Raw genomic sequence first — 13,910 nt, 5'->3', positions numbered from 1 at the left:
GAACAGCCACTATGAAAAACAGCTTGGCAGTGTCTTACAGAGCTAAGCATGTGCTTTCTATATGACCCAGCAATCTCATTTCTAGGTATTTACCCAAGTGAAATGAAAACTTTTGTTCACACATACATAAAAAAACTCTACATGAAGATTTATTTGCAATCACCAAAACAAGATACAACCCAAATATCCTTCAACTGAAGACAGATAAAAATTTAAATTTAAAAACCTGTGATACATCCATCCAATGGAATATTACTACTCAGCAAGAAAAAGGAACGAACTACTGAAGCGTGAAATGACATGGATGCATTAAGATAAGTGTGAGAAGCCAGATGGAAAAGGCAGCTTATTGGGTGATTCCATTTATTTGAAATTCAGGAAAAGAAAAACCACACGGACAAAGAACAGATCAATTGTTGTCTGCATTAAGGGAAGAAGAGTTTGTGGATTTGGCTACAAAGTGGCAGCATGAAGGAGTATCTTGATTGTATTCATGATTACACAACTCTAAGTATTTGTCAAAATGTATAGTGCTCTACATCAAAAAAGTAAATTTTACCCTAAATTTGAAATAAAAATAAAAGGCATTTATAATGACTACTTTGGGGAGAGTTTAAAAAAAAACAAGGTGGGAGTAAAATACTAGACAAAAATAACTCGGTAGATGAGAGAGATAATTAGATGTAAACATTTAAAGTCCTGATTTTGTCGAGGATAAAGGTAAAGATATTGATTAATTTCAGACTTTTGGGACAAGGATGCTTTTAAAAATGGAAGGGTAACCACTAAAAAAACAAATAATATGTATAATTTTCAAACTAGTAGAGAGTATGAAAGAAGTAAGAGAAGAAACAAATATCTGTAATTTTAGCACTTTGGGAGGCTGAGGCAGGAGGATCTCTTGAGGCCTAGAGTTCGGGACTAGGCTTGGCAGCATAGTGAGACCCCAGCTCTACAAAAAACAAAATAACTGGAACATGGTGGTGTGCATCTGTCGTCCCAGCTACTTGGAAGGCTGAGGTCAGAGGATTGCTTAAGCTCAGGAGTTCAAGGCTGCAGTGAGCTATGATCACGCCATTGCACTCCAGCCTGGGTAACAGATTAAGACTCTGCCTCTGTTAAAAAAAGAAGCAAATAAAAAGTGTAGTAACAACAAATCAGTATGTAAGATGATAGAAATAATCCAAATATATTAGTGATCACAATAAATGAAAAGATGAAATACGTCCGTAAAAAGATTATATTTTTTAAAAAAGATCCAGCTATATGATGTGTACCTAAAATATAATGACATAGAAAATTTGCAAGCAATGAGTTGAAGAAGAGATACCCAAAGAAACTAACCAAAAATAAAGCTAGTATAAAAATATTAATATTCATCGCTTCTCGGCCTTTTGGCTAAGATCAAGTGTAAAAATATTAATATTCAACAAAATGTACACCCTTTATCTAATGCCTACTGTATGCAGAGCCCTGTCTGAAGCCTGTGAGATGGCACAGGAGAAACAGAAACATGACTGCTACCCTAGGGGATTATAGTTAGGGTGGTGACCAATGTTTCCAAATCATTTTATTTAATCAACAAATACTTGTTCAAAAACTGTGCAAATCCAAAAACATGATATTTCTAAAATGGGGATAAGGGAGTGGGGCATAGTTGGAATTCCAAAAATAAAAATACGGGCCAGGCACAGTGGCTCACGCCTGTAATCTCAGCATTTTGGGAGGCCGAGGGGTGCAGATCATGAGGTCAGGAGCTCAAGACCAGCCTGGCCAATATGGTGAAACCCCGTCTCTACTAAAAATACACAAAAAATTAGCTGGGCCTGATGGCATGCGCCTGTAATCCTAGCTACTCAGGAGGCTGAGGCAGGAGAATAATTTGAACCTGGGAGGTGGAGGTTGCAGTGAGCCGAGATTGCGCCACTGCACTCCAACCTGGGCAATAGAGCGAGACACCATCTCAAAAAAAAAAAAGTATTGATCAGTGTAGTAGTTGGTTTTCAAAGATACCCCCAATGAACCATGCCTCCCAGTATTCATGCCCTTGTGTAGTCTCCTCACACATCAAATCTGGACTGGTCCTGTGACTCATTTTAATAAACAGGATGTGGCAGAAGAGAAAGTATGCTGATTCTGGGCCAATTATTGAGGTCTGGAAACTGCTTTTGCACTTTTGGGAAGAAAGCTGCCATACATCAAGTATAGCTATGCTGCTGTCTAGACTGTGTGGAGAAGCCACATGGAGGAAATGCCGTGAGTTGATAAGGAGAGGAAAAAGGTCCAGCCGTCTCAGCAGAGCCCAACCTTCCAGCTGTTCCTGCCAAGGTGCCAGACACTCTAGCCAGCCAAGTCCTTGAAGGCTGCAGTTCCTGTCAGTATCACATGCAGCAGGACTGAGCAGTTGAGCCCAGTCAACCTGCAGGATCTTGAGGGATAATGAAGTGGCTACCATAAAACCAGAAATTTCTGGGAGTAGTTATGCAGTTATAGACAACCAAAAGAATCTCTTTCAATGTGTGCTAGACCCTCTGCTTACTCAGTATTTTCATCAATGATGTGATTTAATCCTTTCAAACGTATATAGAGGTATGTATAACTAACTCCCATTTTATAAATTAAGAAACCGAGGCTTGGAAAGAATGTCACATGGCTAATAAAGAATAGAAGCAGGGCTTGAATCAAGGGCTTCTTGATAAGGGACTTCACACTCTCAACCATTGCATTATGTGGCCAAGTGGGAGAGCTGAGGGATGAAAAACACAAGACATTTCACCATAAATCATGATATCTATATGAGCACCCTTTAAGCTTTCTCTGTGCTACTGAGCAGGAAAGTGGATTCTATAAAGATGATCAGTTAAGTAGGCAGATGACAGCCAGGTGCAGTGGCTCATGCCTATAATCCCAGCACTTTGGGAGGCCGAGGTGGGTGGATCACTTGAGGTCAAGAGTGTGAGACCAGCCTGAACAACATGGTAAAATCCCGTCTCTACTAAAAATACAAAAATTAGCTGGGTGTGGTGGCGGGTGTCTGTAATCCCAGCTACTTGGGAGGCTGAGGCACAAGAATTGCTTGAACCTGGGAGGCAGAGGTTGCAGTGAGCCAAGATCACACCACGCACTCCAGCCTGGGCGACAGAGTGAGACTCGGTCTCAAAAAAAAAAAAAAAAAAATAGGCAGATGATATAGTTGGAGATTTTATTATAGTTTGGACACACTTCATAACAAGCACTAATCATCCTCAGTGTTCAGTTGTCACTTGAGAAAATGTAAATGCTGCATCTGCTCACTGCCTGTCTTTTCTTCCAGACAAAGAACACATGTTCTTGACAAGGGAGTGTGCCTTGTTCCCCACCCACAGTCACCATTGGAGAAGCTTGAGTTTTGGAGAGGTGGGGACTGGCTGGATCTCTTTTTTTCTCTTTTTCTCCTTTTTTTTTTTTTTTTTTTTTTTTAAGAGAATAGCATCTTGCTCTGTTGCGCAGGCTGGAGTGCAATGGCACAATAACAGCTCACTGCAGCTTCGAACTCCTGGGTTCAAGTGATCCTCCTGCCTAAGCCTCCCAAGTAGCTGAGACTACAGGCGTGTGCCATCACACCTGTCTAATTGACTTATTTGTTGTAGAGGGTCTCACTTTGTTGCCCAGGCTGATCTCAAACTCCTGACCTCAAGTGATTCTCCACCTCAGCCTCCCAAAGTGCCAGGATGACAAGCATGGCTGAGTTGGTATGGGCTCTCCTTTCCCCATATCCAAGGCAAGCTTCCAGGACTCTTCTGGGACCATCAGGTGTTAGGGACCATCTTAGTCCCTACCTCAGTTTCACACATGAGAAAATTGAAGTCCACAGAGGAGGTGTGGCTTCATCAAAAACCCACTGAGAGCGAGTGTCAGAATCAGGCTAGGACACATTGGACTCCTCCTCCAGGGCTCTCTGACATCCAAGGCCCTTTGAAATCTCTCTCCAGCTGCAAACAGATTTCTAGACTTCTGATGGAGGTGATCTGAGATGAGCACCCTCTAAGAGCAGCCTCTGCGAGCCTCTAAGAGCAGCCGGGACCTGTGGAGAACAGAACATGGCCTAGGAGCGCAACAGCCATGTGTTCAGCACCACGGACAGCTTCGCTGGCCTATTGCTGGGGAGGCCAGAGGTGGGGAGGCTGTTTGTCCAGCAAGACAGTGTCATGGGAGAGAGAAAAAAAACATGGGAAAGATCTCAGAGACCATCTAGTCCAGCCTCCTTGATTTGCATGGGAGGAGACCCAGGACAAGAGAGAAGTGACTTGTCCAAGGTCACACAACAAGTCAGTAGAGAGCCAGAGATGGGAGCTGACAGCCTACTTCCTCACACCTCTTCAAGGCCCTCAGATACCTGGTGTCCATGACTTATTAGTGGCACAGCCAGACCTTGATTAAGGGCTCCAAAATTAAAATCACCTGTCCTTGGAAATGATAAGAAAAGAAAAGAAAAAAGGAGAAATCAAAGAAATGGAAAGAGCACCCGGCCCTGATGGGAAGGTCTGTGATTTGGCCTCTAACTGCAAGGCTTTGACAGGAGCTTCCTACTTTCCAAGATGATGTGGCCTTTCAGAAACGATTTAGTTACCATGGCAACCTCATTCCAGGTTTCATCTCCATGGCAATTCACTGGAGTTTTTCACCCTCCGGTAAGTACATGTGTGATGGCCCATATGTGTATCCCAGAAACATTAATAAAAATGACATTTTTAGAAGTGGAGTATCTCATTATCCAAGTCTGCAACCAGGGGAATAACAAGGCATGTTCTAGGGTGGGCAGGGCCCAGGGCATAGTGGAAGGATGTCTCTGGGGGCAGCTCTGCCTTCTCACTGCAATTGCAAACCTGTCCCAGTCTTTACAGCTAGTGCATCTCAACCTCCCATGGGTACAAATGATTTCTCCTTTTCTGCATCCTCCCTGGTGCCCTGCTCATGACAAAGCCTGAGTGTTGCCTGTGCTGACAAGAAGTGCTGGGACAAGGAGAGAGAAAGCTGGTCCTTCTGACTATGACTTCTGTGGCACCCCAGGGCTCCTGCTTCCCTGTCTACTGTGCCCCAGATTGGGGCACCCTGGAGCAGTTCCCAGCTTTTGTGTTGGACCTTGCTTGTCTGATCTGTGGACTGTGGGCATCCCCCTCAATGTGACCTAATCTGCCATCCAATTTCCAGGAAATCCTCATGGTTTCTGGTCCACCCAGGGCACCCCTTCTGTTTTCCAGCAAAGCTATGCCTTCTCTTTGTTCTTTGTTCTTTTTTTTTCTGAGACACAGTCTCACTTTGTCACCTAGGCTGGAGTGCAGTGGTATGATCATGGCACGCTGCAGCCTCGACCTCCTGAGCTCAATTGATCCTCCCACCTTAGCCTCCTGAGTAGCTGGGACTACTGGCACACAGCACCATGCCCAGCTAATTTTTCTATTTTTTTTGTAGAGGCAGGGTCTCATGATGTTGCCCAGGTTGGTCTTGAACTCCTGAGCTCAAGTGATCCTCTTGCCTTGGCGTCCCAAAGTGCTGGGATTACAGACGTGAGCCACTGTGCCTGGCTGCGATGACTTTTCTTTAATATGTCCTGCTGTTTATAATGATGCAGTGCTGGAGTATTTAGCCCACCATCTTGACCTAACCCTCTCTTTCTTTCTCCACTTTTAGTGTCTATAAATAACCATCTACTAATCTACGTATAATATGTCTAACGATGGGTCATTTCTCTCCTCATCTTCATCATCGTCACCAGTAGCAGTAGTACTATTTCGTGATTGAGGGACCACCACAGAGTAAGAAGTGCTCACAAAAATGTTCCATCAGCATCTCAAATAATGAGACAGAAAAATCAAGGCATGGCTTCATTTAAAAAATGTAATTGAAAGTATGAAATGTACTAGCTTTGTACCTTCTCAAACCACTTTTTTTGAGACAGGGTCTTGCTGTGTTGCCCAGGCTGCAGTGCAGTGGCACGATCGTGGCCCATTGTGTGACCTCTTCACACCTCTTCAAGGCCCTCAGATACCTGGTCCTTATGACTTCTTTAGTGGCACAGCCTTGACCTGCTGGGCTTAAGCAATCCTCCCATCTCAGCCTCCAGGGTAGTTGGAACTACAGGTGCACCCCACCACACCCGACTAACTTTTTGTATTTTTTGTAGAGACAAGGTCTCACCATGTTGCCCGGAGTGGACCTGAACTCCTGAGCTCAAGAGATCCTCCTGCATTAGCCTCCGGAAGTGCTGGGATTATAGGTATGAGCCACCACCCTGACCTCCAAATACCTTTTGAACTCAGGCTTGGATTTGAACTCTGGTTCTATCAACTATTAGCTGTGATTTCAGATCAGTGACCGGAGCAATTTGTGCCTTGTTTCATTAAGTGGAGATGACAATAGCATCTGCCTTGCAAGAATTATTTGATGTGGCCGATGAGAAAAATCAGAATTATGAAAAGTGCTTCACACCATTCCTGGCATGTGAAGAGCCCTCTCTAAATGGCCATTATGCTAATTAGCACCTTAAAGGGAAATCGTTTTCATGAAATTTTATTTGAATCTGGCTAGAGAAAGTGCTCACCTTTCTCCTTGTGTTTTGCTTATTTGATTAAATATCTTTGATTTCTGTGATGTGTGAAGTCCCTTGAAAGCAGGGCTGTGTGTTCAACAAAGGTTTGTGGCCTTCCTGCAGTGAATTGTGCTGGGTGCTGTGGGAAATACAAACACAGGGAAGACAGTTCTGGTCCTCAGGGGAAGTGTAGTGGGGAAGACGGACAGGAGAACCTAACCGTAACAGGATGCAGAGCAAGGCACGCGCCATGCACTGCGGCCGTGTTACCTCCTGGTTTGGAATGTGAGCTCAGACACCAGTCTGCCTGGGTTTGGATCCCAGCTCTGCCACTTATTGGCTGCACAACCTCAAACAAGTCTCTTAACCTTGCTGGGCTTCAGTTTCCTCAAATGTAAAGTAAAAATGGTAACAGGAGAGTTAATGCATGAACAGAATCTAACACATAGAAGGGCTCAATCGACATTAGCTGTCATTACCAACATATACAAAGATAGTGTGGAGGGGATATGTGAGAAACGATTATAATTCTGTTTCATGGGTGAGGTTGTACTTGAGCTTGATCTTGGAGGATAAGTAGTTCTCAAAGGGCAGAAGAGAAGAAGAGAGGCATTTTGGGGGAAGCAGAGCAGCAGGAACAGAGGCATGGAGTGTGAACTCTGCAGCGTTCTCTGGGTACAGCATGGGGGCTGGATCACAGGTGCATGGAGAGAAATACTGGGAAATGGGCCAGTGCAAGGGTTTAGGACAGCCCCTAGGAGGTCTTGAAAACTGACTCAAGCATTCAGACAGTTCTGTAAACAACAGAGACCCACTACAGGCTACTGGAGAGAAGCAACATGGTGCCACCTGTGTTCTGGGCAAATCACCTTGGTGGCAGTGAAGGAGGGATAAAGAAAGAGGGGGGTAGGGGGCCCAGAGACCGTTTGGGGGCTATAGCACAGCCCAGGCAAAAACGTCAAGAGCTTAAGCAGGGAGGTGGCCAAGAGGGAGAGCCACTGTGAACACAGAATCCGACAGGCTTGGTGAAGGAGTGGGCAGAGTCAGACAGGGTTTCCTGCTAGGTGGCTGAGAAGATGGCAGTGGCGATGCTCTTACAGAATCAGGGCCCTGGGAAGAGGACCAGCCTGGGATAGGGGCCTTCTTCAGCTTGGGGCATACGGCATGGCCCAGTGCAGACCCTTGTATGTCCCTCACTGCTGTTCCTTCTCTTCAGCTCCAACAAGCCCCATAGAGCACCTTGCACCAGTCAGGCGCTCAGTGAATACCTCTGAGTAAGGAACCACAGGGAAGGAGGCGTCCAGAGACCTCCCCGCTCCAACTTCCTCCATTCCAGACCCAGCCTCTTCCTCTCCCTCCCCACTGTGGACACCCCTGAACATCTCCTCCTGTTTCTGAGTCTTTAGGGAAAAAATGTCCCCAACTCTGTCTCTCAGCACTGCCTCCTTTCTCTGCCCCAACCCACTGAATGTGTGACTCATTCCCACGCTTGCATCCTAAAGCCCTGCCTGGGGTGTCCCTCCATGCGGGGACCGCTGGAGCAGAGGCCATCACCATCATAACACCCTCCACCAGCCACCCAGCCCCTACCATGGGAAGAGCACTGTGCCAAGCTCATCAATCACCATTAGATACTCTCGACAAACACAGAGGATGGGCTTTCTGATTCCCATTTTACAGATGGGAAGAATGTGACTCAGAGAACTTAGTCGGCTTGCTCTTGCACACACAGCTGGTTCTGTGTAATCATACAGCTTGAACAGGTCCCCTGCCCTCTGCCTGCCTCCCCCACCAGCACCTCCACAATGGCCACGCAGATCTTCAGGACACAAGCAGAAAACAGGGGCTACCTGAGACTGGAACATCAGGGCATCTCTTGGGATCAGCACCACCTGCAGTCATTGAATGCAGAAGGGCCTTCTAATCCCGGGACCTGTCCAGACCCCCAAGGATTCTGATGTAATTGGTCTGGGGTGCAACCCCAAAAGCAGGACTTTTAAAAGCTCCTCCAGGTAATTCTCATGAGGTTGAAAAATGATTGTTCTAATGGGTCCTGCCCTGAAAGCATCCCTGCCGACACCTGCCCCCCACCACAGTCACCGTGGACCTGCTCTGCTGCCTCAGTACTGAGCTTCTCATGCTGGATGCAGCCGGGCCATGGCACAGGTCCTCACAGCCACCGGCCTCCCAGGAGAAGCAGAAGCTGATCTTGCTGTGGCTCTCCTCCACTCTGGCTCCCTTTTCCGACTCCAGATACTTCTCTCCATCCACCTTCCCAGGTTTCCAGAGCCTTCTTATGGTCCAAAGCTCCCCCTCTCCACAAGGGGACACTCTAGCTGCCCTTCTGGAGAGGACTGAAGACCCCAAGTTGACTCCCTGGTCCTTGTGCCCCCTGGGGGGCCACTGAGAGCCAGGCAGGGAGGCTGGCTGGTGTCAGCAGGAGGGAGGGTGGTGGGCCAGGTGGCAGAGTGGCCAGAAAGGAGGCAGCCTTCAAATGCTGGTTCCGCCACCTCCTCCCACTGGGCTGTTTCCCCTATGTCACAGTGAGAGAGCTGCACAGGACCCCCGCTCCACCCTGCAGAGGGGCCAGAGTTGCTTTCTTATGCCTGGAGACCCTAAACAACCGTGGAACAATCAGGCTTCCCTGCTGCAGGCTGGGACCAGCCTTTGTCCTGATGGCCAGAAGCTCTGATGAGCAGGTGTAGACAGCAGACAGTTTCCTTATTCAGCAATAAGGACAGTGTGCGTGGTGGATAAATGCCTTAAACACGGAAGAGTTCACGGGGAAAAAAAAAAAACAATGAAAGAGGCTTGGCAAATAACTTCAAACCAGTGAGATGGGTCCCCCTCTGTGGGGACTCCCAGGCCTGGCCTGAAGATTTGAGTGTATATATAGGAAGGCATGAGGTCCCCCAACTCTCCCATTGCAAGAGAGGTGCTTGTTACCTTTCGCGATCCCCTTGCCCCCTCTCTGGTGCCCACTTTCTCACTCTGCATCCTTCAACTCCCACCTCTGCCCCAGCTGCCCTGGTGATGTGCGGGGTGGGGGAACAAAAAACACAGGCTGTGCAGGCAGACACCAGGGGTCAAATCTCCTGGCTCTAGCTGGCTACAGCTAACCTCTCTGAGCTTCCAGTTTCTCATCTGTAAAATGACGATCATCCCCAGCATAGAGCGGTGCTGGAGGATTAAGTAATGAGATAATATCTGTAAAGCACTGTGCTTAGTGATGGAGATCAGCAAATGTGGTTCCATCCCATGGCTGTCCTGCCTCATCTCCCCCATCACCTCGGAACAGGTACAGCTTCCATCCGAAAGCGTTAAGATGCTTCCTACAAAAAGATCTCAAGAAAGGCCGGGTGTGGTGGCTCATGCCTGTAATCCCAGCACTTTGGGAGGCCGAGGTGGGCGGATCGCCTGAGGTCAGGAGTTCAAGACCAGCCTGGCCACAATGGTGAAACCCTGTCTCTACTAAGAATGCAAAAATTAGCTGGGAGTAGTGGTGGACACCTGTTATCCCAGCTACTTGTGAGGCTGAAGTAGGAGAATTGCTTGAACCCGAGAGGCACAGGTTGCAGCAAGCCGAGATCATGCCACTGCACTCCAGCCCAGGTGACACAGACTACGTCTCAAAAAAAAAAAAAAAAAAAAAACAAACAACTCAAGACCGCAGAGGAGAGAAGCTGCGACGTGAGGACTCCAGCCACAATCAGTCATCAGCTGAGCATTTGCATCAAAGCCTGTCTGCGAGGCAGGGGTGTGCACTGGAGCCACTCTACTCAGAGTGGCTCAGAGACCTAGAAACAGCATTATGCCCCATAATAGGGGATCAGTGAAATAAAGTGTGGGCGCAGAGACCTGGAAACAGGCTCAGAGACCTGGAAACAGCATTATGCCCCATAATAGGGGATCAGTGAAATAAAGTGTGGGCTCAGAGACCTGGAAACAGGCTCAGAGACCTGGAAACAGCATTATGCCCCATAATAGGGGATCAGTGAAATAAAGTGTGATGTTTCCATAAAAGAGAAGCGGGTACAAAGCTGAGAAGGATGACGCATGGGGATATTAGTTACTGACAGGAACCTTTGTCATCATACACTGATAAGTGAAAAACAGTATCACAGTATATGTTCAAAATGGTGCATATGCTAGAATAACATTTTCTGGAGAAAATCTCAAACCTAATTCTATCGATCCCCCAAAATATGAAAGGCTACATGCCAAAGGATTAATAGTGATTTCTTCTATTGCAGGAATGTGGCTACTTTTTGCCAACATTTTTCTTTTTTTTGTTGCTATAAATGTTAATTACTTGTATCATCGCTTTAAAAAACAGGCCGGTGCAGTGGCTCATGCCTGTAATCCCAGCACTTACAGTGGATCATTTGAGGTCAGGAGTTTGAGACCAGCGTGGCCAACATGGTGAAAACCCGTCCGTACTAACATATAAAAATTAGCCAGGCATGGTGGTGGGTGCCTGTAATCTCAGCTACTCGGGAGGCTGAGGGAGGAGAATCGCTAGAACTTGGGAGGCAGAGGTTGCAGTGAGCTGAGATTGCACTACTGCACTCCAGCCTGGGCAACAGAGCGAGACTCCTTCTCAAAATTAATTAATTAATTAATTAATTAATTAATTAAAACCGAAAAATATAATAAGGACACACTCCATGGCTTCTGCAGTCTCTTCTGAGCTGACAGTCAAGGTCCTGGCATGGCTTGACTCTCCTCCAGTGCTGGGTTAGGGGCTCTGTGACTCAGCGCCCCACCCTGGCCTGGCCTAACTATATCCTTTGCTGACCTTGAACCCCACACAGATCCTGGCAAAGCTGCATGGCTCCATGAATACATGTATGTACATGTAGGAGCTTTTCATGCACTTTCTCACTTAAACTTTCCAACCACCTAGAGAGCTCAGCTAGAGTACCTCACTTTACAGATGAAGAAACAGGCCTTGGGAGGTGAAGCGACTTTCTCTGACGGCTGGGAAGTGTGGAGGGAAGTCCTGCACCCGGACCTGCCTGTATCAAAGACTTGTCTCTCACGCCCCAAGCTCTGCGGTTCTGTGTACACCTCACCAGGCCCCCACTCACCCATCTAACGTTTTTGTTCTGTGCATGTTTTTCTTCTGTGTGCTGGGCCACACCTGTTGGGCACCTCTCCCTCCCTGGCAAGGGTGAAGCTTTAGGAAGTAGAGAGAAAGGCAGGGCACAGGGCCTGGCTCTGAGGAAGGGTCACACTTACAGCCAGGCCTGGGGCTGGTGGGGTAGGCAGAGGGCACACGGCACATGGGGGAGGGGGTCACCTTCCCAAGACAGGGGACTGTCTCAACCATAATCACCCTCAGTGTTGCTGCTTCCCCGATTTATGTTCCTATAGAGACACCTGGAGGGGACAGCCTGCTGTGGTGGGCACTGTGCTGGGCCCAGGCTGTGTGCTAATAGAACCCTGGGGCTGGGCTGGAGCAGGAGGTGAGACCCTGGCTTCCTGCTTTGCTTCTCTCACCACCCGCTTCTTCCTCCTCTCTTCCCTTCTCCCTCCATCCCATCTTCTCCCTGCTCTCCTTTCATATGCTTCCTCTTCCCCCTTCCTTCTCCTCCTCCTCCTCTCCCTTCTTCCTTCCTTTCCAGTCCAGCTATAATGGGAAGAAGTCCCTGCAAGGAGCTCTGGCTCTTGGCCAAGATGGAAGGAGAACCTGGGACAGGAAAGGATCCCAGCAAAGGGTTGGGCGCCCTGAGTGCTTGCTTAACCTCAGCTTTGGAGCACAAGGTGGAATCTAGGTCTGTCAGCCTCCCACAGTCTGGCTCAGCTCAGCAGGGAACCAGCAGTCTGCACAATGTGACCGTTGGTGACGGATGTTGGCCTCTGCCCATCTGGCTGCATTGCTGTCAACATGCAGGTTCCATGTCCTGGGCTTTCTGCCCAGGCACCCCCCTGCAAAGTGAGCCCCAGGAGAAACCCAGGTTTACAGCTGGTCTGTAGCCCCAAACCCTGTACCCCACTGGCTGACGCTGGCTACCCAAAAAGAAATTATTGGCCGGGCACGGTGGCTCACACTTGTAATCCCAGCACTTTGGGAGGCCGAGGCGGGCGGATCACGAGGTCAGGAGATCGAGACCACGGTGAAACCCCGTCTCTACTAAAAATACAAAAAATTAGCCGGGCGTGGTGGCGGGCTCCTGTAGTCCCAGCTACTCAGAGAGGCTGAGGCAGGAGAATGGCGTGAACCCGGGAGGTGGAGCTTGCAGTGAGCCGAGATTGCGCCACTGCACTCCAGCCTGGGCGACAGAGCGAGACTCCGTCTCCAAAAAAAAAAAGAAATTATTGGGGCACAGAGGATGGCAGCACTCAATCTCCCGTGTGGACGATCATCTCTGCAGTCATATTATTAGCATCTCAAGGGCAGAGCCTGAGTTGCCTTCGCCTCTGCAACTTCCTTAGCACCCAGCACTAGGAGAGCGACATAGGACACACCTAAAAAATACTGGCACTGACATGCAAACCTACGTCTTGTACGTCAAGTTTATTAGGAGTGTAAAACTTCTTATAATGTTCCCTCTAACTTAGCCGGGTGGGAAAGTGTCAAATAAAAAGGACTTCGGTGGGATTTCCAAGTAGCATCCTTGGAATCTGCACTCAAGGGATGCTACTCGGAAATCCCACTGAAGTCCTTCTTATTAAATGTGTGTGCATGCGCGCAACCCACATGTGTACACATACACCTTGCCCCCAAAACTGGAACGCTGGATGACGGCCATTTCTGCTCTACCCACTGCCTCTGCCACTCATTAGCTGAGTGCAACCTTGAGCCCATTATCTAACCACACAACCAGATGACAATCTTATATGACAGCTGGCTTGCTCACTCTCACTCTGCTGCTGCTTTTTTCTTTTCTTTTTTTTGCCATATAGATGGGGTCCCACTGTGTTGCCCAGGCCGGTCTCGAACTCCTGGGCTCAAGTGGTCCGCCCACCTTAGCCTCCCAAATTACTAGGATTACAGGGATGAGCCACCACACCCAGCCTCTGTTGCTTCGTTGTTGAAAATTGTTCAGATCTAGCGTGCCCCATGGGTTAAACTCTCCTTATCCATGGACTGGAGTGCACCTATCATGGGATCTCAAGTCTAAGTAATAGAGCTATGACTGCAAGGGTGAGCAGGCGCAGCCTCAGAACACCCCACTATGCTGCCATCTCAGAGGCTGGGACACCTGCCCCGTCTGCCGAGCTGGGGTTTGCTGTCCTGGACACCCCATGTATCTGCTGTGATCTTTATTGACAAGAAAGAATCTTGCTTTCTTGACAAGAATCTGCACTCGAGATGCTACTCAGAAATCCCACTGAA

The 13,910-nt window shown here is 48.1% G+C and overlaps 1 protein-coding gene across 1 annotated transcript in view; it reads left to right on the top strand.

The window, feature by feature from the left end:
* GOSR2 (golgi SNAP receptor complex member 2) overlaps nt 1–11,192 on the top strand; it is a 49,634-nt gene extending 38,442 nt beyond the window's left edge. Inside the window, exon 7 of the mRNA XM_058446086.1 lies at nt 6,164–11,192. Within this exon, the coding sequence (XP_058302069.1) occupies nt 6,164–6,354 (191 nt within the window). The 3' untranslated portion in view covers nt 6,355–11,192. The remainder of the gene's footprint in view (nt 1–6,163) is intronic.
* Nucleotides 11,193–13,910: the final 2,718 nt, after the last annotated feature.

This window comes from Hylobates moloch, unplaced genomic scaffold, assembly GCF_009828535.3.
Source record: "Hylobates moloch isolate HMO894 unplaced genomic scaffold, HMol_V3 SCAFFOLD_10, whole genome shotgun sequence".
In the NCBI taxonomy this organism is placed as follows: Eukaryota; Metazoa; Chordata; class Mammalia; order Primates; family Hylobatidae; genus Hylobates; species Hylobates moloch.
The sequence above is the reverse complement of the archived record's forward strand: the minus strand, read 5'-3'. Positions and strand labels throughout refer to the sequence as shown.